Source organism: Argentina silus (assembly GCF_951799395.1).
Source record: "Argentina silus genome assembly, chromosome: 10".
Classification (NCBI taxonomy): Eukaryota; Metazoa; Chordata; class Actinopteri; order Argentiniformes; family Argentinidae; genus Argentina; species Argentina silus.
In genome coordinates this window covers 11,116,585-11,140,928 of record NC_139664.1, presented here as the reverse complement: position 1 = coordinate 11,140,928, position 24,344 = coordinate 11,116,585, and the positions used below count along the sequence as shown (strand labels likewise).

Below are 24,344 nucleotides of genomic sequence, written 5' to 3'. Positions count from 1 at the left end.
ATCATGGTTGGGCTGTGTGTGTGTGTGTGTGTGTGTGTGTGTGTGTGTGTGTGTGTGTGTGTGTGTGTGTGTGTGTGTGTGTGTGAACCACCCTCTCCTCCCCTGTCCTCCCCTCTCATCCCCTCTCCTCCCCTCTCTACTGTCAGAGCAAGACTAATGAAGGCTCCAATGATGAGAGGAAGTCGGCTCCACAAAGCAGTGAGGAAGAGAAATGTTATCTTTGACAAAACATTTATCTTAACTTGAAAATAAAGACATCAATTTCTTCAGTCATACATCAGTGTCGCATTGTACTGCTGAGCTTTGCAGAAATAGAGGCTAAAAAGGTATGGGTATTAAGTTCACGAATACACACAGTGCAGAAGTGAGGTGGACCTGAACACAGTACTGTATACTTGCTACTGCTACTGTACAACAGAACAGAGGGCGATCATGACATATGATTTACATCACTCTAAATAGCTTTGGCACAGACACGCCACAGACTCTTCTGAAGATGATGAGCACAACCAAGTATTAATTATCACGATATCCCTGATAAAGTAGAGGGCTCCTGAGATTCATCTCAACAACAACATTGGAACTCTGGGATGATGCAGCATGGATGAAGCCATCTCTCACCTGATAGCATGTTGTCATTCTTTATGGAGGGGAATTTCAGGGTCATCTCATGCTTGTGCCGGTGAATCATCAGATGGTCCTCCGTGGGGAATCGCTGTTGGGGGCAGAACACAACAGCTCAGCTCACCAAGCAAACAGAGACAGTTAAATGTTTCATACAAACATCTATGAGCTGGTTTCCCAGACCCAGATTCAGCCTATCCCTGGACTGAAAAAGCATTTTGATGAAAAGCACTCAAGATTCTTCATTGAGTGTACTTTGGAGAACGCTTAATCTTGGTTCAGGAAACCAGCCCTCAATGTTGTACCTCAATGTTTTACTTGACTGTATGAATTTACATTATATGTCTAGTCCATTATAATGACTTAAATAGAAGCTATACCATAAAGCCTTAAAGCATGGAATAGCACAATACTAGTTTTACCACATATTTCACTTCTACTGTGCATCTTAACAAAAGGGTGACAGATTTGGCATTGACTTCATAACCATTTTTTTGGCATTTTTACACCTGCAGCAAAAAACACCTTATTTACAGCTTGTGTTTCACTCCAGTCTGTGCTATTCTGTTTCTCCTTAATGTGCAAGGCAGCAACCAATTCCTCAGGCCTCCGCATCCTACTCTTCATGTTACAGACGTGCACATACACATACATACAAACACACACACACACACACACACACACACACACACACACACACACACACACACACACACACACAAGCAGACCTGTCTCAACACACTCACCTGAGAACAGCCATGGGCACTGCACACGAACGGCCTTTCCTGCTCTGAGTTCATCACTCTCGCCGACTCCTCATAAAACTACAAACAAAGAGAGAAGGAAGAAAGTTTACCCCCCAGCACACACCAAGACACACATCTCTCTCATTGTGTCATTCTAGATGAAGTATTCACATTGTGTCTGAAAATAGAAAAATAGTTATTTGCGGTAATAAACACAGTATAGTATTCCCTCACTGAAGTAGCCTACGGTTCAGAAACAGAGGAAATGACATCAAGGTAGGAGCTGTTATGTCTTAGAGGCAGGGCCTGGCTGGTTCTCTATGACTGTGTGGTAATGACCCTGAGGTGTTAGACTGCCTGAGTGTCTTCATATGGAGGCATATCACTGACCAGAGCTCAGCAGTGTAAACTATCCCCATTACTGTGGCACGCAACACAACACAGCGCCTTTCTCAACAACAAAGGTCACTCCATCACCTGGCTAACAGGCACTGGGCAGGTCAACACCACGGGATGAATAGAGAGAAGAAAAATAGAGACAGGTGTGAATAGCAGGGGTCTCCACGATTTTAGAGAGACACCTGTAACTTGGGGAGGACAGCGGAATGTCTGCCATACCACCAAAAGATCTATTGGAATATATAGGAACAACTAGCCTACAGTAAATCCTCCCCTTCATCATCATCATCATCATCATCATCATCATCATGGATGACAGCTAGTTTAGCAGCATGACACTTTTAGACACCCCCAATTCCATGCCAAAAGAGGACAATGGAATGGAATGTAAACAACCCTGTTTTCCACACACACAGTGACCATCTTCTAATGTTGTCCTACTGTTGTTGACACATACGGTCCACCTCAGTCCATTTTCCATGGTGTCACAGAGGCTCCCTGAGTCTCCATGGGGATCAGGTGTAGAGGTCTAGGGGTGTGGAGTGTGTGGGGGTCACATGTGCTATTGGTGAGTAGGAGTGCTATTTCCAGTGAGGATGTCTTATAACTAGTCCCTCCTCTGACAGACTATGGTCTAAATATGGTTCAGCTGCCTAGTTTAATTCAATGAGAGACAAAAAGTGACACACAGACTTTTTTTAACTTTAGCATTTAGCAGGAGAAATGTTTTGTTATTGATTAGTGAGTGCACAATGCACATCCTCTTTCTTTGGATGAAGCCAGAGGAAAAATGGGTGTGACCTCCTGTCCTCAATTGGAACCAAATGAATCCACATAGAGGGTATACAGTATAGCTCATGCAAATAAGGTCTACTCTCAAAACGCAGACACAGACAATTGATTTAGAAGAAAATATACAAACCATGACAATTTCACTGCTTTATATTTTAATAAATATAGACTTTGAGACAAGACCACACATGACGTCTTCAGCATGAATACCTTCATACATGATTTGCATGCGTGATTTTTTGACTAGGACAGACTATTTCCTCTAACACAGTCAAAACATTCAAATGTTGTGTTATGTTAAGCAGAACCGTTTTCCTTACAGGCCACTTCTGTAGCAAAGCCTGTTGGGAAGGGTCTGGACAGGGTCTCTCTGTCAGAGAGAGATGAGGACTGAGTCCCTTGCCGACCCCTCCCCTCTAACTGGCCCTCCTCTTTCACCTGGTCTGTTTTGACTCACAACAAAGCCTCAAAGTAACATGCTCCTCCATCTCTGAACATACAAGACACAAATGATGCTCTGACCACTAATCTACAAGAAATATAGAAATCACAATCTGTACTACGACTCAAAACCTCACTTCTTTGCTCAACAGCAAGCACCATCAATTAATAATCAAATCTAATCTCTATTTTCTAAGAGACATATGGAGCAATATTGTAACACTAGTAGTTGTGGCACAGATATAAAGGATTGGCCTTAACAGAAAAATATCAGGATGCAGTCCTGGCTCTAACCTGGATTTTTCTAGTTCACTGTTGACATCTCTTCATTCACTACTATTACCAGACCTCAACACACATATTCTTAAACTGCCTGATACCGTAAATCGTTTGGACAGTCTCATTCTGTTACCCAAACTCCACTGCAAATGTCAAACAGAGAACCACAAACATTTGAACAGGGGTAATATTCTATTTCTGAATAGAAATAAATAAGTTGATACTTTATCAATGTTTGTTATTACAGTATATAAAGAATAAGAAATGTGATTGATTAGCTTTTTTTCAGAAATACATAAACATTTCAAAGGAAATTCAAACCATAAGACACACGAAATCTTAAAACCTGGGCTCCATGTAAGCCCCAGTGAGTTGTCCAATTGCTTTCGCCCTCTAAATCGTCAGTGTACAACGCCCTTTCCTTCAATGGGGCACTTGGCTTTCATTTGATATACTGTAGATGTTTTAGTTTAGCAGAGGAAATTTGGTTACACTTTACATTAACCAAGGCCCGATGTGAGAGAGAGGAAGGATTAGGGACCCGGAGTTCTATTTCAAGAGGGACCAGAGAGGAACTCTCCAGGTAGACCACATATTAGAATTCAAACAGTATGGTGAGGAAAAGGGGGTTGGGTGGGGGTGGGAGGGGGGCGGACGGGGTTACAGCAAGCACAAACTTGTGCTGCAACTCGAATCCCCCTGCTTCCTGGGCCTTCAACAGCACAAGTTCAAGGTGGGATCACAGTAAGCCCCGGGGCAGGGAACACAGCTCACTAAGACAATGTGGTGTGTGCCGTGAACTCATATAGGCCTATATACGGGACAAAGAGGCCTCCGAGAAGCAACCCTCAATCACTGTCAATCACCACGTCTCCCCAATGTGAGTTTACAGACATACAACTACAGAGACACCCCCTCCCCACGGCTTTCAACAACCCTACACACTCACAATATGCTTCATATCTACAGTACTGTTAACTAGGTGCTAAGATTGTGGAAGAGAGCCCATCAAATGTACAGGCAAAAATAAAAGGAAGATTACGGGGACAGTGCTAACAGCAAATTGTATGAATGGTTATCATATCAATGATTATATATGCAGATCAATGAGGTCTGTGAACGAATATTTGTGTCACAAAAATTCAACCATGTGGCTAAGGCTTCTAACTTTCAACTGGCATAGGCCTATTAGCAATATGTCATCTTTTTAACAAGTTAAAATATCAAAATATCAAAAATATGTGTCATTACATTTACATGACATGATGACACTGAACTCTCATCTGACAACGGATTTGCTTAGGAATATCATCAATATAGGATCAAATGTGACATTCAGATCCAGCACCTGCTGCATTTCCAAACTTCTTACCAAATGCCTTATATATACAGTATAGGCAACATACAACATTATCAATATATTAGGTAAAACACTGACACACTCAGAATAAGTAGCTTATTATTAGCCATACTGTGCCATACTGTAATATGTTATTGACATTGTTGTAAGTAGTTAAGGAATACATGACTGAATACTGTAAATTCAAAGACAGGGATTTTCAAGTTCAAGAACACAGCTAGTCAAAGGCACAGATCCAATGAGCTTTAACTGAACTATTTTCATGTGTTGCTGCAATTTTCTTTTTATCCCACTCTCTAGTCAAGCTTAGCCTAAATAATATAAACTGAATAATTGTTTTTATTTTTTTAATTCGTTTTTGCCCGTTATCACGTTCAAACTCTCCGGGACATTTTCTGACAAATAGAAGGCCTAATTATTCTGCCAATAACATAATCGATTTTTTCCAATTAGATCTCGAACTACTTTTTCCTCGGGTTAATTGGCCTATTGAAATAAAAATGGTCTCTCTCCCTGTCCAGTCTCTTCTCGTATTTGTCTTCTCTTTATTTTGTCTTTTGCTCTAATTTTGGTAAAGTTTGTTTGATCTGTAGTAATTATGGCGTATAGACTATAGACTACATGTGTTTATTTTAGCCCACATTTGTTATGATGGATTCATTATCCGAATTAATTCTCCTCAATAACCTAATCATAGTTAGGCCTAAAACACTGACTCAATAATGGCAATAGTTGCCTTCACCATCACCGCCATCATCACCATCATTATCATCATCATCATCATCATCATCATCATCATCATCATCACTAATAGCAGAAGAAGTGAAACAAGTAGATGCTGGCAAGACTGATACGACATCATTTTACACAATGACAATCTAATCATGAGATTAAAACATATTTTTCAGCCGGCGGGCACTTAAACTCAAGTGTGCCTCGTCAGCACAACCCCCTGAAACCTTCAATATCTCGGCGGTTAATCAAATACCGACTGGCCTGCAGAATGACGTAATGTTCGGTTATTCCTCTTTAAAAATGTGCACAGAAATATTTAGCAATGCACATCTTACAGTTCTGAGATGAAATGACAGTTTCTATATACTTTTATCGTTTTCGAAGTGGCCGTTTGTAAACCGCATCCCGCAGGACTGTTTTACGCACAGGACACCAAAGTCTAGACGTCGATGCATCCACGGATGGGACAGGAGAAGGACAATGATCTAAAATTCTGCAAAGTTGGGCATTGCAAAATATATTTATAGGATGACTTATACAAACAAATTATAAATCGATGTGCATACTTAAGTGCGTTCCAAGTGATTCTAAACTATCTTACCTTTTATCAGTCAATGTTCTTGCGCACAAAAAACCGCACTGTCACATAGCACTCAATTCCGCTATACATCCGCAAACACTTTGTGGTTGGAATTGCTGGTACGCCAAGGTACCTGACAGACACCGGAGCATGGAGCGGCACTTGACTCCCCGCGCTGAACTTCAACAACATTCAACAGAGTATACACGCGCGTACTTTTTAAATACTAAATTGATATACTAATCCTGTTCTTGTAGCCATACATAGTGAAGACATAGGTTATACATTTCTTTCCTCATAAATAAATACGCACGAGACAGCAGTACATTATTAAGCACATATATAGAACGCTATAGAAATCTGCGAATCTCAGACCAAGTTGTCACACCATCAGAGGTGAGAAGTAATAACTATGTAACGATATAAACTAAGTTAACAATCTATAATTCCACTTGTATCATTGACTGTGCGGTAATGCAATTACTTTTACTTACCAAACAATTGTAGAAAATATGCAGCAGTCTCTCAGAAGGAACCACGTTGGACTGAGAAAAGATTACAATACGTTCTATTTAGAGAAGCATTACATCACCCCTGGGTGACGTCACGTGGGATTCCTGAACTTCTAAATCATTGCGGTCCGCTAGGAGGCGGGGCGAGCAAGGCGGAGTTTGCAAATGCACGTACGGAGACAGCTCTGCTGGACGTAAAGTGGGTGTGGCGCCCAGCACCCACTATGGAACGATAAAGTTTGTTTATTTGTAAAGTTAGTTAGTTACAAACAATCCGTGTAGGGTACTAAACATAAGATAGGGCTATACATGTGTAACCTACTTGGTAGAACAGCTGTGAGTCAGGTCAGTAGGGCTGTACCCCACAGAGCCCTGCAGGTTAAAGCCACATGTCATCTGTGCAAGTGGGCGGCCACCAACAAATACTGTATGTAAACAAGGAGAAAATGCATCCTATGACGTTTTCACACGCACATAGTACTTAATTTCTATGATGTATGTAGTGTTCAAGAAATTACATTCCATGAGAGTAGAATTAATAAGCACAGGCCTAAATAATTTGTTTTCAACGTCTTCTAATGACAACAATAACATAAACAATAGAGTAATAGTTACTGAGTGTTATGGTTATGATAAAGAAATAACATTTGACTAATCTCATAATCTTCCTCAAAATCAAACAGTATATTTAATTATTACAGACTGTAGATTTAAGGGTTTGATTAAAGTTTGTAACTTGTTATCATTAAAAGATCTTGATAAGTACAGTAGATTTCCATATTTCCTATTCCAAAGAAGTCAAGTTCACAAATCCAAAAACGTTCCCCTCTCGGGAATATATATCACAGACTTTGGGACCTTGCCCGGAGAAAATAGAGAATGCAGTCTTCTCTCTACCTCTGTTAATAATGAATAATCGTGCTGCCTTGAGTAAATAAATAATTGGTGGCATTATATCGACCTCTAAGTAGATTTAAGAGATGCTGTTACAGAGACAAAGAAGCAAGATATTTCTCCTGGGGTAATTGCCAGGTAGAGGTAATGTGATGCAGGAGGAAATCAAAGGACAGACAGAACATCATCCCATTCCATCAACCAAACTGCTCTACGTACTCAAACAGACCCATTCTACTACAGCACCTCTACATGTTTATGTCAGGGTGAGTTTTATGCACACATTAAAATGGTTGACGGTCTAGAGAAGTGGTTATGGACAATTGATATTCCTGTCACTGGTCCCATTACCATATACCTCACTGTCCCCCAATTCGGACATTGAGATGCTCAGTATCTTAGATGGTAATGTAATATGTTCAGCAATACATACTCTCTATATCTCACACAGGAGCAGGAGAGGCCAGATAGGCTCACTGAATAATAACTGACGGTCCACTGTTTGTTTTGTTCCCACAAATACTGTCTGACTATTTAATCTTGAGTCTCATCCATATGATTCACACACAACTGTTTTCAGCAATCTTACATACCATAATTTAATCCTCTATGAGTCCGTTTAATAGATATGAAAGGACATGATGTAAATAATTCTCAAGTACCACCACCAGAATCATTGAAATGGATGCCTCAGTTATTGCACATTAACAGTGGCCCAGACAGCTGTATGGAGAGAAATCATTCAGGTTGGGGCTGAGTGTGACCTGTTGGTGGCGACTGGGCGTGATTTCTGAGGCCGTAGGCACCAGTGTGGAGCCCTACTCAGTACCAGCGATTAATGACTGTCTCCTCACACAGTGAGAGAAGTTTACCGCTTGCCCGCGCCGCTCAGCCAGACTCACTAAGAGCACTGTCACTGAAACAATAACGTGGTCTGAAAAGCCTCCATAACTCAGAGCCTCTCCGCCTCGGTCTTTTAACCAGAGCTTTAATCAACGTTTATGACATCCTTTTGTCCCTTTATTGCCTATATATTTCCCAACCAATCCAAACATCATGTCCCCGGAGAACTAGACTATTAATGGTAAAAGAGCCGATACAGTGTGGGGTCAGTGACCCTCACTAAAGGAGATTTGATCTATATATTGTACCGGACCATTTTTACATTGGTGTGCTCTCCACAGTGCTTTTGAATAAGATCACCTTGAAAAGATTTTTTATTATGCACACAATGTAGACAGAGACTTAAATGCTAGGGCTATACAGATAGCTTCTCTGTTTGATCTTGTTGATGGAATGTTACTGTCTCATAGTGTTTACCTCTTTCCATACCTTGGGCAGTGTTGTGGTTGTGCCTGCAGGGATGGAAATGTTGAGGCGTAAGGCTTTATGTAACACTACATACTCCTTCCTCTTTACCCTGCCTACAAATGTCAATTCCTGCCTTCGGCAAGTACCCAGTCATATATGTTGTATTATGTTGTGTTCTTTTTCATTTATCATATGCACATTTATGTTTAGTTGCTTTAGTTTCAGATTGGACAGGACAGATGAAAGACATTCATGGATTTATATGTTAAGACAATGGAAGGGGATGAGAGCAAATTTCACAATGTCATTATAATAATAAGGAAGGCATGAGATGTAACATTCTGGTGTATTAAGGGGCTTTGATGTCACGTCAGAGTACAGAACCATAGAGGGAGCCTAATGTGTAATGAAATGTTTAATGATATCCAGGTATGCACATCATGATGTCGTTAGCAAGTTCCGATGGTTTGTTTTTGCTTATACTCTTTCAAGGGATCCAATTTCATGTGATGACATATTGCAATTGCTCGCTGCATTGCAGATTCAATATTTGAACTGCGTCTGTAAACTCTGAATAGCCTCTTTGCTCTACAACATGCCAGATTACAACTGATAAATAAACAGAGCATATGGAATTGAAATTCAAATAAATACCGGATTCCCAGGAGATTCTCTTGCCTGGTAAATCTCTGTTTCTGATACTTCTTCCGTCATGCTTACTTTTGGGGGATTTGTGGCATTTTCTTTGTAACCAGAAGCCCCTGTCTGGCCCAGGTATGTGAGTTTGCATGAGCATTTATGGACCGCAAGGCATTAGAATGTGATTCAGTCAATAACCTACAGTATATGGATGTCTGTGAAATTTGATTCCATTCAAATAGTGTGTGGGTTGCCACAGAAGTTCAACTTATTCGCCAAATCTCTGGTGCAGAACATCACACAAACAGCCATTACCTCATCTGGTTTTATGGGCTATAATGAATTGAAGAGTAGTGATTTCTGATTAGTAGCAGCTTAACTCATCAAGAACGACCATCAATAAATAGTTGAGGAGAGGCAGTGCCAACATTTCAAAAGAAAGCCCTTGACTCTCTCAAACAGGGAGTGTAGTGTGATGTAATGCTTTCACAGTAATATCCCACACTGCTTTCCAGTACCTCTGGAAAAAAGCGGGTTTACCAGCGCCATGCTGCCTGTTCTGATACTGGGCCGGGTCCGGTGAGGACCCATTACACACCACTGGGCACAGAACCAGTGCTGCACCAAGGCCAAACAAATGTGAAAGGGAAAGTAATGAGAAAAGGTGGATAGGTACAATTTGACAGAGGGGGAAATACAGCTTTTTATTGTGCACTGTTGTACACCCTGTCAAGATCAATGCTCAGTAAATTCACGTGTTCAACAAAATCACATTGTTGACAACTATGCATTTATTTTCTGAAAAGATGAGAAATAAAACAATATCTCAATTTGTTCTTTCTATTCAGTTTCAATCATGGCTCATGCAGGGTGTTTGCAGCATTTATGAGGCAACATCTAAACTCTTCTTTGCATTCATTATATCATACTTTATCATATGTTTTTTAAACCATTGCATGCACAAACATCGAATTGTTTCTGTGCTGATAGTGCCGTCACAGAGCAGTTCCACAGTGACATTTATTTGTTTTTTTGACACATACTGCCGTACTGTGGCCATTAGCAAGAACTGCATGGACAGAGAAGACGTGTATGTGCCAGACATAAACACCATAAAAACCATTACACATTAACACACACACTAAGGTCTTTAAAACTCGCACTCCATTTTATTCTACATCAATGTAATACTTTCCCACAACCAGAACAATTTGAAAGATTAAAACTGCAGGTAAATGATGACAATTCACATAAAGTGTAGAGCAAGTCTATACTCTTCTTAGGCCAAAATATCGTATCAATGTTTTCCTTAATGTGTGCCCCAGACTGGTTTGAATAAGATTTGGGAGTAAAACTAAATACATATATATTTCCATTACCTTAATCTGAGTCAATGTTTTGATGCAAGCATGACCATTATATTGGACTGAACATAGTATTATTTTATTACAGTCGTAGTAATACATTGCTTGCGCAATCAACACTGCTCTGACTGAAACATGTAGCAATACAACACATTTATACACTTTTGATCCAAAACTCTTATTTTATGTCTCAAAGTTATCTGATGCTCAACAGGTAACGGCAATGACGTCAGTCAGCTGTGCCTGCGCTTGGTCCCTCCTCCTCCACCCTTGTTCGCTCCGCTTCACCGCTGCCGCTCCAGCTGCTCCCGCCGCTGTCTGCCTGCGTGCCTGCCTGCCGCTGGTGTCTGTGCGATAGCTCCTCTCCTCTCCGCTGCTCCCATATTCAATGTAGCAGAGACCATGACAGCCATCGCCGCTGCCTCCTTCTTCTCCAACGCTTGCAGGTTCGGCGGCTGCGGACTTCACTTTGAATCTTTGGCCGAACTTATTGTCCACATTGAGGATAATCATATTGGTAAGCACCGACGAACCGATAAACAATCTGTGCTGCACTTCTGCAATGGCCGAGGCTAGCATGAACCAGCCAGCTCGGCAGCTATAGCTACTTCCTGCGTCCTGACAGCACTGTTGCTAGGTGTGGTATTGATGGGACGTTTGTCATTTGGTTTGGTTTATTTACCTACGGATTTAGAGAACGTATTGTGTATCCAAACGATGTAAGTTCCACATCACCATTTCGCCTATGGATGCGCCAAATGGTCAATGCATTCCGCGTTTACGCACGATACCGTGTTGTGCTTCGCTCGCTCGAGCGATTCTCATTTGCAGCGCTAGGCCCGCGCAAGCTACACTGCAAGCGGTTGTAGAGTAGAGAAGCGTATTCACCGACCGCCACGCCAACAGTTTTGAATACTCATCAAACCAACGTTTATGAAAACATTTTTCATAAACGTTCTAACATGGTTGTTTAAATGAATTCGCCATAACTTGTAAGCGCGTTGAACGACTCATCTGATGTTGACAATAATGCCAGGTAGATGCAGCTCAACCAGAGAGAAGTTAACGGAATCAGTACTGTACGTACAAGCTGGACGTACCTGAGTAGCTAAATTGAATGTCAAGACTTTGTTGCCTTGAATTCATTTGAATGAATTCACATTTGCCATGTATACTGTAACTGTTTCTTTACATTACATAATCAATATGCATATTACCGTGCTATAACCTGCGTCATTTTATCGCATTGTTATCAGTAAGATACATTGTTTTATGATTGAATTAGCTCATCCCGTAGACCAAGAGCTATAACCATTGGATTTGCATTGCAGTTTCAAGTGCATTTTATAGAAGATGTAATATAGTGCACATATATTTAAGCTTTAGGTATTTTTTTGTCATACATGTAATGTAGGTAGTTGCATTGTTTGAATGACAGTATGCAAGCTCCTATTTATACAAAGTAGTGTCATATTATTCACCAGATAATACATTAATGTGAATTGCATTCATCAAAATGAGTGTCTTTCACCCCCACATAGCTACTGTAAACTGTGTTGTTGCCCAGGTGTGCTGCCTGCTGTTTGATGCACTGGAAGTGAATGTGAGTCACCCTGGGAGTCCTCTGGGCGTCTTACAGTGTACAGAGCTGTTGAATATTTATGAACCTGGATATGGGTCACATGAAGCTTTCATTCTCCAAGCACAGTGGATAAAAATTATATTGTCCCTCAGTTGAGGGTGATGATTAGGTCAGAGTAACTTAAGAACCTCCCGTATTGACTAAACTGGGGGTTTAGTTTGGATCATTCAATGTTCAGGGGTATTGATTTATAGATTGTTGAGTATCTCTCTTTTGTGTGTGTGTGTGTGTGTGTGTGAGTGCACGTGCATGCATGCATGCATGCGTGTGTGTGTATGGATGCATGTCTCAGATGAGTCAGTGACCACTGTACTGCAGTCAGACCTTTGGATAAAAAAAAAAAAAAATGTGTCTTGCCCTTTCAGTTTCATCACACTATGTAAAGCTTCAGAATCGATCATTTATGAACCCTGAGCCCCTTGACCATCACCATGAGAGAGATTTATGGCTGTCAGTGAAGATAACACCATGTAATTGGCTAGAATGCAGGGATAAATCATGGTATGGGTGTGCAGAGCAGATTGATAGCCAACAACATGGTGGTTACCATGGTGATGTGTATGCTTAGGGTGGAGCGATTCAAGGATGGGTCACCAGGCAACTATGTACCGTAGTAGACTTACAATTCAAAACGTGTGTGTGTGTGTGTGTGTGTGTGTGTGTGTGTGTGTGTGTGTGTGTGTGTGTGTGTGTGTGTGTATGGTATTTTTCGTGTGGATATGTCTTCTCATGATCTGTGGCAGTGGAGGGAGCAGTCTCCTGAGGCTGGACTCCATTAGCAGTGCTGTATTATTGTAGCCTGATTCATTGAGTGCTGTCTCAGTAAGGGACTGGAGAGGGGATGGGTAATGAGAAATCCACCTGCTCTCGAGGCCTGAGCCAATAAGGCTGCCCCCCTGCTGACTGACTCTTTATGCAGTGCACATAGAGCTTCTTCACACACTGAGGGGGGCTTGGAGGGGTGAAGTGGGGGTGGGAGCTGTCTGGGATACATACAGCAAAAAGCTAATTTGCTAGATATTTGATTATGAATTTATTGAAACAATGGCCCAGTTGTATTTTGGATCCTTGAAATATTCTCCTTCGCCTGCAGTTATGCAGTCAGCCCATATCTGAGGATGAATTGGTTACAGTCGAATGGTCTCCCCCTCTCCCCTAACGACTGTCCCTTATGAAGAAGATTTCCAGATGTTCTCGTGTGTACTGTATGTGTTATATATGTTACTGGCAATATGTAGGCCTATCATGTCTGATGACAATGTTTACACCATTGATTTATTTGTCTATGAGCAGGATATTTTCATGGTAACATTTTGTATGCATTCAGAAAGCGTCTCCTTTGAGTCTGTTGGTTCCAAAGGATTTGCGTTGTATTCATCTTGCCAACAGAGGGAGATGTACTCCTAGGAAGCTTTCATGACTTTAGTGCTAGAGGCACAACTTTTGCATTGATTCTGTGAACTATTTATTAACCTTAATTGTACATACAGTAGTAGTATGTGCAGGTTGAAACTTCACAATTACTACTGTAGACATCATTGGTGTATAATTGGTGTCATCCCCCAATGAAGGCAAATGAGAATGCAACCATGGAGTCAGAGTCTTAGAAATGACAAAGTGGACTAACTAAAGCCTGATTTAAATGAGCTTATTTGTCTCGTTGAAGGATATTCTGGGTTCTTTCTGTGATGTAGGCTGATTTCCAGTGGTCATACAATCAATTCAAGTCAATCAAATCAATTTCTCATCTTTGTTTCCGATGGTGGATATCCATCACCAAACACCACACACTCGCTGTCCTGTTATACAAGGCTGAGAAACACCGACAGTGCATCAGATATGTTTGGGGTTGTTGTACAGGGTCAAATATGTGGGACATTGATAGACTGCAGGAATGGCTGAGGCAGTCAGTCTCCTGAGTTAAACGCGTCATAGATCAACATACTATAGCCAACTAGACATACAAACAACTACAATTCCGTTCAAAGTTTAATGTTTGAGCAACTGCCTCCCAAATCACGTTGACAAAACCTTTTGAAATAGTTAAAAGTAAAATATGCTTTCCAACACTTTCACGCATCCGATGCGGTTTTTGACCCAATCCAACATCCCAGGCTGGTTGAAGCCGACTATTCCCAGCTGTCTCTCTGTTGTTCTTGTTTGTTGCTTGACTTGCTTTAATATCCTCTTCCCTCTGATTGTGTGCTGTACATGTGTCCGAGGTGTTAGTCCAAGGAGGAACGCTCCAAATGACTTATTGGGGAATAATAAGGCAATTAGTGTGCCCAGAGTGGAAAAACTCTGCGGCCCCCCTCCCTGGTCCGCTGGCCTGTGCATGAGAAGTGCGAAATCTGGCGCGTCCTGCCAAGCGCCTGTGAAGCCTAATTACAGAGAGGGTGCTTGATTTGGCTTCTCTTCCTCCTCATCTGGTGGCCTGCTGCTTAAAACACATTTGCCTTTATAATTAGGGGCCTGGAAAACAAGCTCTGCATTCTTGTCCCCTCATCCCCTTCCAGCCTGCTGTTTGTGACTGTGAACAGTAGGTGGTGCTGGTCTGTTGTTGATGATCCATTTGTGGTAATAGAGGCCCCAATGTTCATTGACTTTTATAGAGCCCCATCCTGTAGTATGGAGTCAGGCTAGATTAGGCGTTGCTGTATTGGAAACATTAAATTAGGTGACTACATCTGATTAAAGTTAGGAATTTTAGAATGTAATAATTTTCCCAATTTCAGGATTTAATTTAAAACTTTAATCATTCAATGCATTGAGAAGTCATAGATGAATTGTGCTGACAGTATTTGTTGAATGTGGCATGGCTTCAAGGGGTTAGGTTTGGGGTCCTGGTTTCCCTTATTACCCACACTACATTTCAACTGTGATATGAAAACAGCCTTAAGCTGTTAATGTGACTATTGGCTGGTCCACCAAGTCCAGTCATCCCCTGACTACCTTAGAGAGGTTTATCAGAACAGGTGCTAATTGAGTCCTTGAATCAGTCTGGAAGTGACTGTGAATAACAGAGCTTTAAGCAATTTTAGCCAAAGCACCATGTTAAGTCTCCCAATGGTCTCGCGGTCTAGCGGTAAAAGTGACCGTGCATTTTCCCACTGACGGTGTTTACCTTGTCACTGAGATCCCTGTGTGTTCTGTTGGAGTCATACCTGTCTAGAGGCAAAGAGAGCCCTATCCTGTGTGTCCCTGTGCTGGGCTAATGATGGTCTAAAAAGTGTCCAGGCTCACTGGTCTGCTCTAACAATGGGCCTGCTTGTAGCTGCTCCACACAGGGGGCTCATTTAGGAGGTTTTGGAATGCACGCCCCAAATCTGAGCGGAAATAATAAATTTGGGAAGTAGTAACTGGCGCCCCGATCTCTGCACCTGGTGGACCTAATTACATTTCCCCCTCCCCCGACACCGTCGTTCCACTGCTCCCGTTGCTGCTCACTCTACTGCAGAACGGCCTTTATGACAGATCATGTACAGGCTATGTTGATGCTATACTGACTCCAGGGTATCTGGTTTTTGTTGGGACATACAGTGTGTGTGTGTGTGTGTGTGTGTGTGTGTGTGTGTGTGGACATACACACACACGCACACTGTATGTCCATACACACACACTGTATGTCCACACACATACACACACACTGTATGTGTGTTTGTGTGTGTTGTGAGATGAGTGTATGTTTGGGGCTTTTTCCAGCCAAGTTGTTTCAGTAGCAGCTATCATACAAGTGGGCGGCTGCCCGTCTCGGTTTAATTTCCTCTGTGGAAGTAACATCTTAATGTGTTCCCTGTGCCACCACTCTGGGAAATGTCCCCTGCTGCTCAGCCCCATCATAAACATGTCACCATGATCCTTGCCACTCGGCGCTATCCCACGGTGCACTGGGCCGATGGGGGTGGCGGGGATAGGTTACTAGACTTACGAGAATGTTGTCATAACGTCATGTCTGCATCACACATCTGCCATGCTGCCATGTAATCAGTGAGTGTTTCAGGAAACCAAAAATGTGTTTGTCACCAATCTGAAATAACCCTTATAGCATACAGCGGTCCATTCATAGAAACATTGATCATGCTGACTTTGTACATAACATATTGTTCACTGATAACATTTTTTATTAAAAAATAAAAAGAGAAGTGATCCATGTTTACTGGAGCTTTTCCTTTACCTTCTCAGCCCATCTCTCTTTCTCTCTCTCTCTCCCCCCCCATCCTCCCTCTCTCTCTCCCCATCCTCTCTCTCTCTCTCTCCATTTGCAATCACTGGAGCTCAGGAGGAAGTGTGTGTTGATCTTAGCATCAGGTGATTTTAACAAACACGGTAATGTCTCCCAGAAGGCCTCTGACAGTCACCCAGACCACCGCCGTGGACCACCTCTGTAGATCGGTTTGTGAGACCCCCTCCTCCTCCTCTCCAGGCGCCAAGGCCCAGGTCCTAATGGGGGAACTGGTGGGGGCCCTCTGCGCTGGTGGCCCCAGAGAGGAGTGGTCGGGGCTCTGGAGAATTGGCCCCTGCTGGCCCCACACATCCCCCAACCCCCACCTGAGGTGTGTGTGATTTACAGTGTGTGGGAGCGGATTGATCCAGAGCTAATTGAGCAGTCAGTGAGCAGCCCTCCCTGACTCTGCTCCTGTGTGCTCATTAAGGCTCTTAGGGAGGATTTCCCCTGCCATACACACACACACACACACACACACACAAAAACAAACAAACAAACACACACACACACACACACACACACACCCTCCCTCCCCTAGCCCCTCTCAGAGCACTCTCTCCACCACCTCCAGGTTTTGGCTGGGGGATTATGTGGTTATTAATGTGTCTTTCTTTCTTTATGTTTCCATGCCTGTGAATGGGTAGGAGAGGAGAGAGGTGTGCGGTCCTTTTCACAGTGGGTAAATCACCGTTAATGAAACACTTGCTCAGGAGTGGAGCTCCAAGGGAAAGGCCTCTAGGGCGTTGAGGTTTGGACCGGTACAATACCTGCAGAGACACTGCCACGCAGTAGTGCCCAGGCATGGGATGGGGATGGGAGCTCTGCTCAAACCCTCCTACCACCCACCCTCTGTCTAGTAGGGTTTATGTTGATGATACTTTGGTTCAGGTCTTCTTGGTGCTGTAATGCCAACTGCCAAGTAGCAGAGTCTGTATGCATTCTCTTTTAATGTTGCCGTTTAAGGTGTTTAAATCTTAATTTACAGCGCTCGGCTGGCCAAATGTCCATTTAGACCTGGGCGATATGCTTGCTTTCAGTTCCAGAGATGAATATGGTTCAGGTTAGATACTCTCTGAGTGAACATAAAGAGAATGGCATTGAGAGACCTATTGGAGAGTGAGGATTCATTAGAGGTGAGATGGCAGGGCAGAGTGTTCCTTTTGTGTTCCTTTTATGGGTGGAAATAATCTCCTCAGAGTGGTGCATCTGTGAGCCATTACCCCAGCAGGGCTTCATTACGTGTGTGTGTGTGTGTCTGTGTCTGTGTGTGTGTGTGTGTGTGTGTGTGTGTGTGGAACCAACAATGACGCCAGGATTTGGGCTTTGTACAAATCCCACGGTGTCCATCCACGCACACACACTGCCCCCTGTCCACTTAGACCAGACCAAAGACTAGGAGTGGTCCATGGACAACGTGGCCCACCCAAAGCAAGCTTTCTTTGGAAAGTTTTTGACCCAAAGTTTTTATGAGGTTAATGGGTCATATCTAGTGTGAATCTGGGGCTTCAGTGTGAGAGCTTTGAAGGCATTCACCACCAAGGTGCTTTACTACAAAGTGCTTTGGCTTTATAATAATAAATCAGCATGACCTGAAACTCAAACTGCACTAAACAAACACCATTATATATGAATATGCATTGCCTGTATATAACATGGATTCTACAATGTCTTTATATGAACACTCTCACGTATCCAATTTGTCTCTTTAAACACTTGGTGATTTCCTTATCTTACCATACAACCTTATTTTCAGAAGAATACACTGTAACTGCACTGGCTTTGTGGACAGTGTGTAACTGATAGTCAAGACTAGGGAGGGATATGAGTTTTGTCCCCCGGGGCGACTCCTGCCTGTGTCTCTCTTGACCACAGGGGGGCAGCACTATCACACAGCCCACAGCCTAGCCCTTAACAGGCAGACAGCTGGTGAGTGACACATGCAGTGTTGTTTTATGGGGCATCTCCCAGCTCTTACATGCATGGCAGTGGGTAGGCTGTTTGATGTCGGGCCTGGTATTGTAGAGCTGCAGAGCAAGCCAAACGTCTGCAGCGCAGCATGGGAATACGCAGTGTGTCGAGTGTGGTCTCGTATGAGCAATATGGTGGCTGCAGCTAGGGTATTTAAAAATGGTATTGAAGTGTTATGAGACAATAGCAAGTGAGTGCAATAGCAAGTAAGGCCCTATTACGCAGTGTTTGTAGATTAGACCCAGCTTTCTTGTAGTAGATTTTTAATATAAAGTTAATTTATCTAGTTTGTTGACATGGGAAATCTTGGATATGAGGTGCCTTGTGAAGGATCTCCAGCAGTGCTTGGCACAAGGGTTAGGGTTGGGGTTGGCACTGCGGTCTAGACAGTGGCACATGACTTCATTTTGTTAGACATACAGTACCACTACAAGGCTCCTATTTTGTCAAGAGTGGCACAATCTCCCAATGGATTTACAGTCTCCCAAAGCACTCTCAACACTGCTCCTTTGACGAGGCTACATCATGCAACTGTAATGAGGTAGAGTGACACCTTTGAGGCCTCTGCTGCTGCAGCTGCATGTGTGTGTGTGCATGAGTGTGCGTCCTGTGTGCGTGCTGTCATGTGATTGGTCTCTCTCTCTCTCTCTCTCTCTCTCAGACACAGACCCCCGTCTGCTGGAGAAGCAGGAGCAGCAGCAGCCCACCTATGTTGCCCTCAGCTACATCAACAGGTGAGTAGGCTTGGCCAACAATAAGGCCTCTTACAGTGTCATAAAGAACATGATTATGATAGAAAATTGGTTTATTCATTTTAATGCACACTGTACTAAATGACAAAATGCTAAATACTTAAGTCATCTTATTTAGTGGTTGACCCTGTGAATGTTTATGTTTTTACGTCTGGAAAAGAATCTGTGCTTGTTCAGTATTATGCTCCCAGAAGGAATAGGCTACTGTGCAGTTACATGATCTTGAATCCATCAGGCAAAATCTCGTCTGGTGGATTACTCAAATTAATTGCGTTAGCATTTGGGAATTGCATTTTATAGTCCCTAGGTCCCACATGAATGGACCAAGATGACATTTCATTTTCATCCCCAACCCTCTTTGATATGGTGTTTGAATGACGGTTTAAAAGGCTTCATGCGATGAGGCAGCGTACGAGAGAGTCGCCGCCGCCGCTGTCTCCCTTCCTTTTACACACACATCTTGATGTGGTTTCACTTTAATCTGTTAATTCCACTTTTGCTTTAACAATGTCTGTGTGAACATTTCATTTTTATGACATACATTAACCAAAGACTTTACTATCTAACATAAAGTTTGGTCTGAGATACGGTACTAGTACTAGCCACTGTTTTACATGAGAAGGGATCCAATGAAGGACTGATTCAGAGCATATGCCTCGCAGTAATTGAAGCGATACAAGTTGGTAGAATCTGGAGTCCCGTTATTCCATTCACTGACACAATCAGAATCAGAATTCTTTTTTTTGGCCACGTATATTTGCACATACAGGAAATGGTGAGGTGCATGGGACATATATATATATATATATATATATATATATATAACTATATATAAGCAAAATATTAACAAGAGAATTTACAAAATAGCAAAATATTAACCAAATAGCAAAAACAAATTTACAGCATTCTGTAAAGCATTCAGCATTCTGAAATGAGACCACTGTCTTGTGGCTTCCCAATTGATCTCAACCCTGACCAGTTTCTCTCCCTATCCTGCATGACAGGTTCATGACGGACGCCGCGCGGCGAGAGCATGAGACCCTGAAGAAGAAGGTGCAGCCCAAGCTGTCTCTGTCCCTGACGGGCAGTCTGTCTCGCAGCAGTGTGTCCACCCCTCCTCGCCACAGCAGCGGCAACCTGACCCCGCCTGTCACTCCGCCCATCACCCCCTCCTCCTCCTTCCGCAGCAGCACTCCTACAGGTAGGTTACCATGGCAACAGCTCAGCAGGGAGGCAGGAATAACGCTCCATCAGTCATAGCGTTCTGTTCCTGCACATCCACTTTGGATGTGGTTCAGTTAGTGTCTCTTAAGTTTCTTATTGGCCAAAGCCAGTGCTTTGCCTCCCTGACCAATGTGGTCTACTGTAAATGCTTGACCCTAGATAGGCATGACTGCGTTTATCGCATTGTGTCACTTCATTATTGCATACTTTGGTGTTTGATTAGGACATGCTTCTTGTGGCCTCAGAAGAGGAATCTATGGGGTTGATTTAAGACATGGATATATTTCCATTAGGTGTGTGTTCTGTAATAACAGCCCTTGGGAAGCAGAGAGGGCTAACTCTCACGGTCTATGGATAAACATGTACATCATATGGGAATAGAGTTAGATCATAACAGATCATTACAGATCTTATTTCTAAATTTCCCCATCTGAAGTTGCCCAGTAGCTCTGTTCGCCGTTGTTCCATGCTTGTGTTTTTCCCATGTCCCCAGATTGTTAGAAATGTTGGGTTTTCCTGCTGTTGCTTGTCTGTTTGGTTCTCGTGGTTTGGGATCCAAATCTGCTATTGAATATTATCTGAAATGTATCATTTACTTGCAGTGAATTAACCCCAGGACCTTGTGAAACTACTAAATACTATTGCAAAATACTTTCCCACCAAACTGCATTTTTCAGTCTTCCCACAACCTTGGGCTTAGTCGCAACAGGGTAAATGCAGAATGTGGGAACACTACCCGAGAACACATGTTGAGAGTTTGGGTCTGAAACGGCACACATTAGGCCAAAAGCCTGGGGGCTAGGGTGCCCTTGCCAGGCTTAGTCATGAGTTCTGTTGGAATCACAGTTACTGGGACTGTAGAGCTGTAAACACAACATGTACAAAGTCCAAGTTTCTACGGGTCTGATAGTTCTGCGCGCCTGTGTCTGTGTTTCAGGTAGTGAGTATGACGAGGAAGAGGTGGACTATGAGGAGTCAGACAGCGATGAGTCGTGGACCACAGAGAGCGCCATCAGCTCTGAGTCCATCCTCAGCTCCATGTGCATGAACGGAGGGGACGAGAAGCCCTTCGCCTGCCCTGTCCCCGGCTGCAAAAAGAGATACAAGGTGGGCCCAACTCCAAACTCACAGCTTGTGATGACATGCTTAGCTCCATAGATGTGTTCTACTGACTACAGAAATGTTCATTTGGTTCTGGCAACCCAGAGCTCTGGTGCGGTCATACACTGTGCCCTTAGAACGGTTAACAGTTAAGTTAAGAACAGAACAGTTAAGACGGATGTGAAATACCGCTATTGATTTCCTGCTGTTGAGAATGGAAAATAGGGTGTTCGTTGAACATTGCAGCATGTCGACATCTTTAAATGCATTCATCCAGTCCACTTCAATGATTTAGCGACTTTTACTGGATTTTCCGTTCACATCTGGGGTGTGTGGCCAGGATAAATTATGTGCAGCTTGAGAAAATTGCATTGCTGATGTGAATGACAGGATTATGGTGATGACATGCTGTATAGTACTAGGCAGTAGATAGCACCAGAAACATGGATACTGTAGGTATCTGTAGAACATTGAGTTCAGTTAGTGATTGCTGGAATACATTTACATAAATCCAATTATCGCTCAATCCCTGTCTTGCCCCCCCCCACACACACACACACACCACCATGCAGAATGTGAACGGGATCAAGTACCACGCCAAGAACGGCCACCGAACTCAGATCCGTGTGCGCAAACCCTTCAAGTGCCGATGTGGGAAGAGCTACAAGACGTCTCAGGGTCTCCGCCACCACACCATCAACTTCCACCCGCCCGTGTCTGCAGACATCATCCGCAAGATGCAGCAGTAGAGCGGGGTCGCCGTGCCAACCAGCACCCCCCCTCCCCAAACCCCACCATCACCAGCAGTGGCTGTGTCCCATTCCACCCCTTTCCACACACTCCTCAGCACACATATACACACACACACACACACACACACACACACACACACACACACATACACACACACACTCTCTCCTTCTTTTCATTACACTACTCTTGATTGCATGCTTTAAATGTCCTTGTTTGTATTATTCTTTCTCCCTTTTTATTTTGGAATGTTGTATCTTTGTAGAGTTCAGAGTTTTGTACTTTTGCACATTTAAGCTATCATACGTCTGATTACCTTTTGACACATGGTGCTTAATGTTAAAATGATGATGACTTGTCTGAGAGAGAGCCTACGTCAAGGTGGCAGCTACCTATCCATGCTGGTATTTTGCTGGTATTCAAGTAGTGTGAGGCAGAGTCTGAGACAGGAAGGGGCATGGAAACAGGAGGAATGGTGGGATTTCTTTATGGAAAGCAAATATCACCACCACACTTCATTCCAACCAAGTGTCTCAATTGAACCCACGAGTAATACACTCTTTCAATTCAATGACAATGGCAAAGAATTTTGAATGTTTGTAATATAACATTAGCTACCCAATGTATTGAACATGAAAAGATAGATAGATGTGACGTGTATATACATACTATATGGATATGTAAACTCTCATAATCAGATGTAAAAATGTAGGCTTTATTACCATTTCTATTTTTTTTGGTCATATTTCAGTTCTGAAAGTGTAAGTCGACAGAACTGTCAGATTCACTTCTCTAGTATTTGAGACCTTTTCTTTCGTCAGACTCCGAAGTTTTTTTTTGTGTTAGCACCAAAAGACAATCTCAGGTGATAATTCGCCAGCATTTCAGCACCACAATCCTGCCCATGTGTTCTGATCATAGTTAGTCAGCTGTTACCATTAAGCGTGTTCTATCTCTATGGCTGTTACGCTGTTCCCTGGAATCTTGGGATTAGATGTCATTGTTCCTAGTATTCCAGAATCCCTCCCAAGGGAGCTGAGCAGTCCTCTCTTCACCATAGACTGGTGAAGGATTTAAGCACTTTGTAGTAAACCAGTTGCCAACAAAATTAGGATGTTTTTTTGACAATATCTTCTGTCTGCTACATCTTTGTGTATGCTGTCACAGAGAGCAGTCAAAGGAACTTGAGCATGACTCTGGAGGTACTGGATTGTTCCAAGGGAACTTTGTTTTCACCAGACCTCCAGCGTTTACTGTTTGTTGTGAGATTATATATCTGGTTGCCTTGAATTGTAGACCACAGCATTCCAATCCAGTATATTTGTATAGCTTCATAGTGACACTTCAGAAATTACTAGCTTGACCTGCTAGACATTCTTTAAAAAGACAGCCTGGTCCAGATTGTGAGCTATTTCTCCTGTGTCTGTCTGGTCACTGGTGTAGTCTTAGGAGACCCTGTAGGACTACCCCCTCCTGCAGAATGAGGCCTAAACTTGCCATGTATTTTCTCTCATAGCAGCAATGAGCACCTCTATTAGGTTAGACCATGTATGAAGTGCATAAGTGATTCCTGCTATGTGCCATATTGAGGTGATGTTTAATTGTGGCAACTTTGAGCAAAACCTCAGCGAGGAGAAGCACAGGGTCTAAGATTCCACCAGGATACAGAGAGAGTGAGGGCTATCAATGACCCATTGAAACATCATCACTGCATGGAAGTCAATGTTGTTATGGAACTACAGTTTATATTTAGATGAACATTGTGACAGTATTATACTGCCAGTGCAGAGGGAAGTATTTGATATATTGTGTATAGTGAATGTATTGTTATGTATCTGTGTAAGTTCATTAAATTATATTTTCGTATGTTTCTGAAGAACGTCGATCCTGTGTATAATGTAAAGGCTTAACCAGAGGTTGTTTTGAAACTGACAGTGATGGGCTTTCTTCAAAAAAAGCTGCTTCAGAAATGTAAACCTGATTACATTTTAAACATTAAAATTGCC

The 24,344-nt window shown here is 42.7% G+C and overlaps 2 protein-coding genes across 2 annotated transcripts in view; one reads left to right on the top strand and one right to left on the bottom strand.

Moving 5' to 3' along the window:
- The window catches only part of creb5b (cAMP responsive element binding protein 5b), a gene marked incomplete at its 3' end in the record, with an annotated part of 41,007 nt that extends 34,522 nt beyond the window's left edge, over positions 1–6,485 (bottom strand). Inside the window, exons 1-3 of the mRNA XM_083678348.1 lie at positions 6,451–6,485; positions 1,371–1,448; positions 622–715 (exon numbers count right to left, since the gene is read on the bottom strand). Of these exons, the coding sequence (XP_083534474.1) occupies positions 622–715; positions 1,371–1,424 (148 nt within the window). The 5' untranslated portion in view covers positions 1,425–1,448; positions 6,451–6,485. The remainder of the gene's footprint in view (positions 1–621; positions 716–1,370; positions 1,449–6,450) is intronic.
- A 4,555-nt stretch (positions 6,486–11,040) lies between these two features.
- On the top strand, positions 11,041–24,337 carry jazf1b (JAZF zinc finger 1b). Its single transcript, XM_083678346.1, has 5 exons — positions 11,041–11,193; positions 19,173–19,245; positions 20,268–20,468; positions 21,429–21,594; positions 22,161–24,337. The coding sequence occupies exons 1-5, from the start codon at positions 11,079–11,081 to the stop codon at positions 22,335–22,337; spliced, it is 732 nt and encodes a 243-aa protein (XP_083534472.1). The 5' UTR covers positions 11,041–11,078; the 3' UTR covers positions 22,338–24,337.
- Positions 24,338–24,344: the final 7 nt, after the last annotated feature.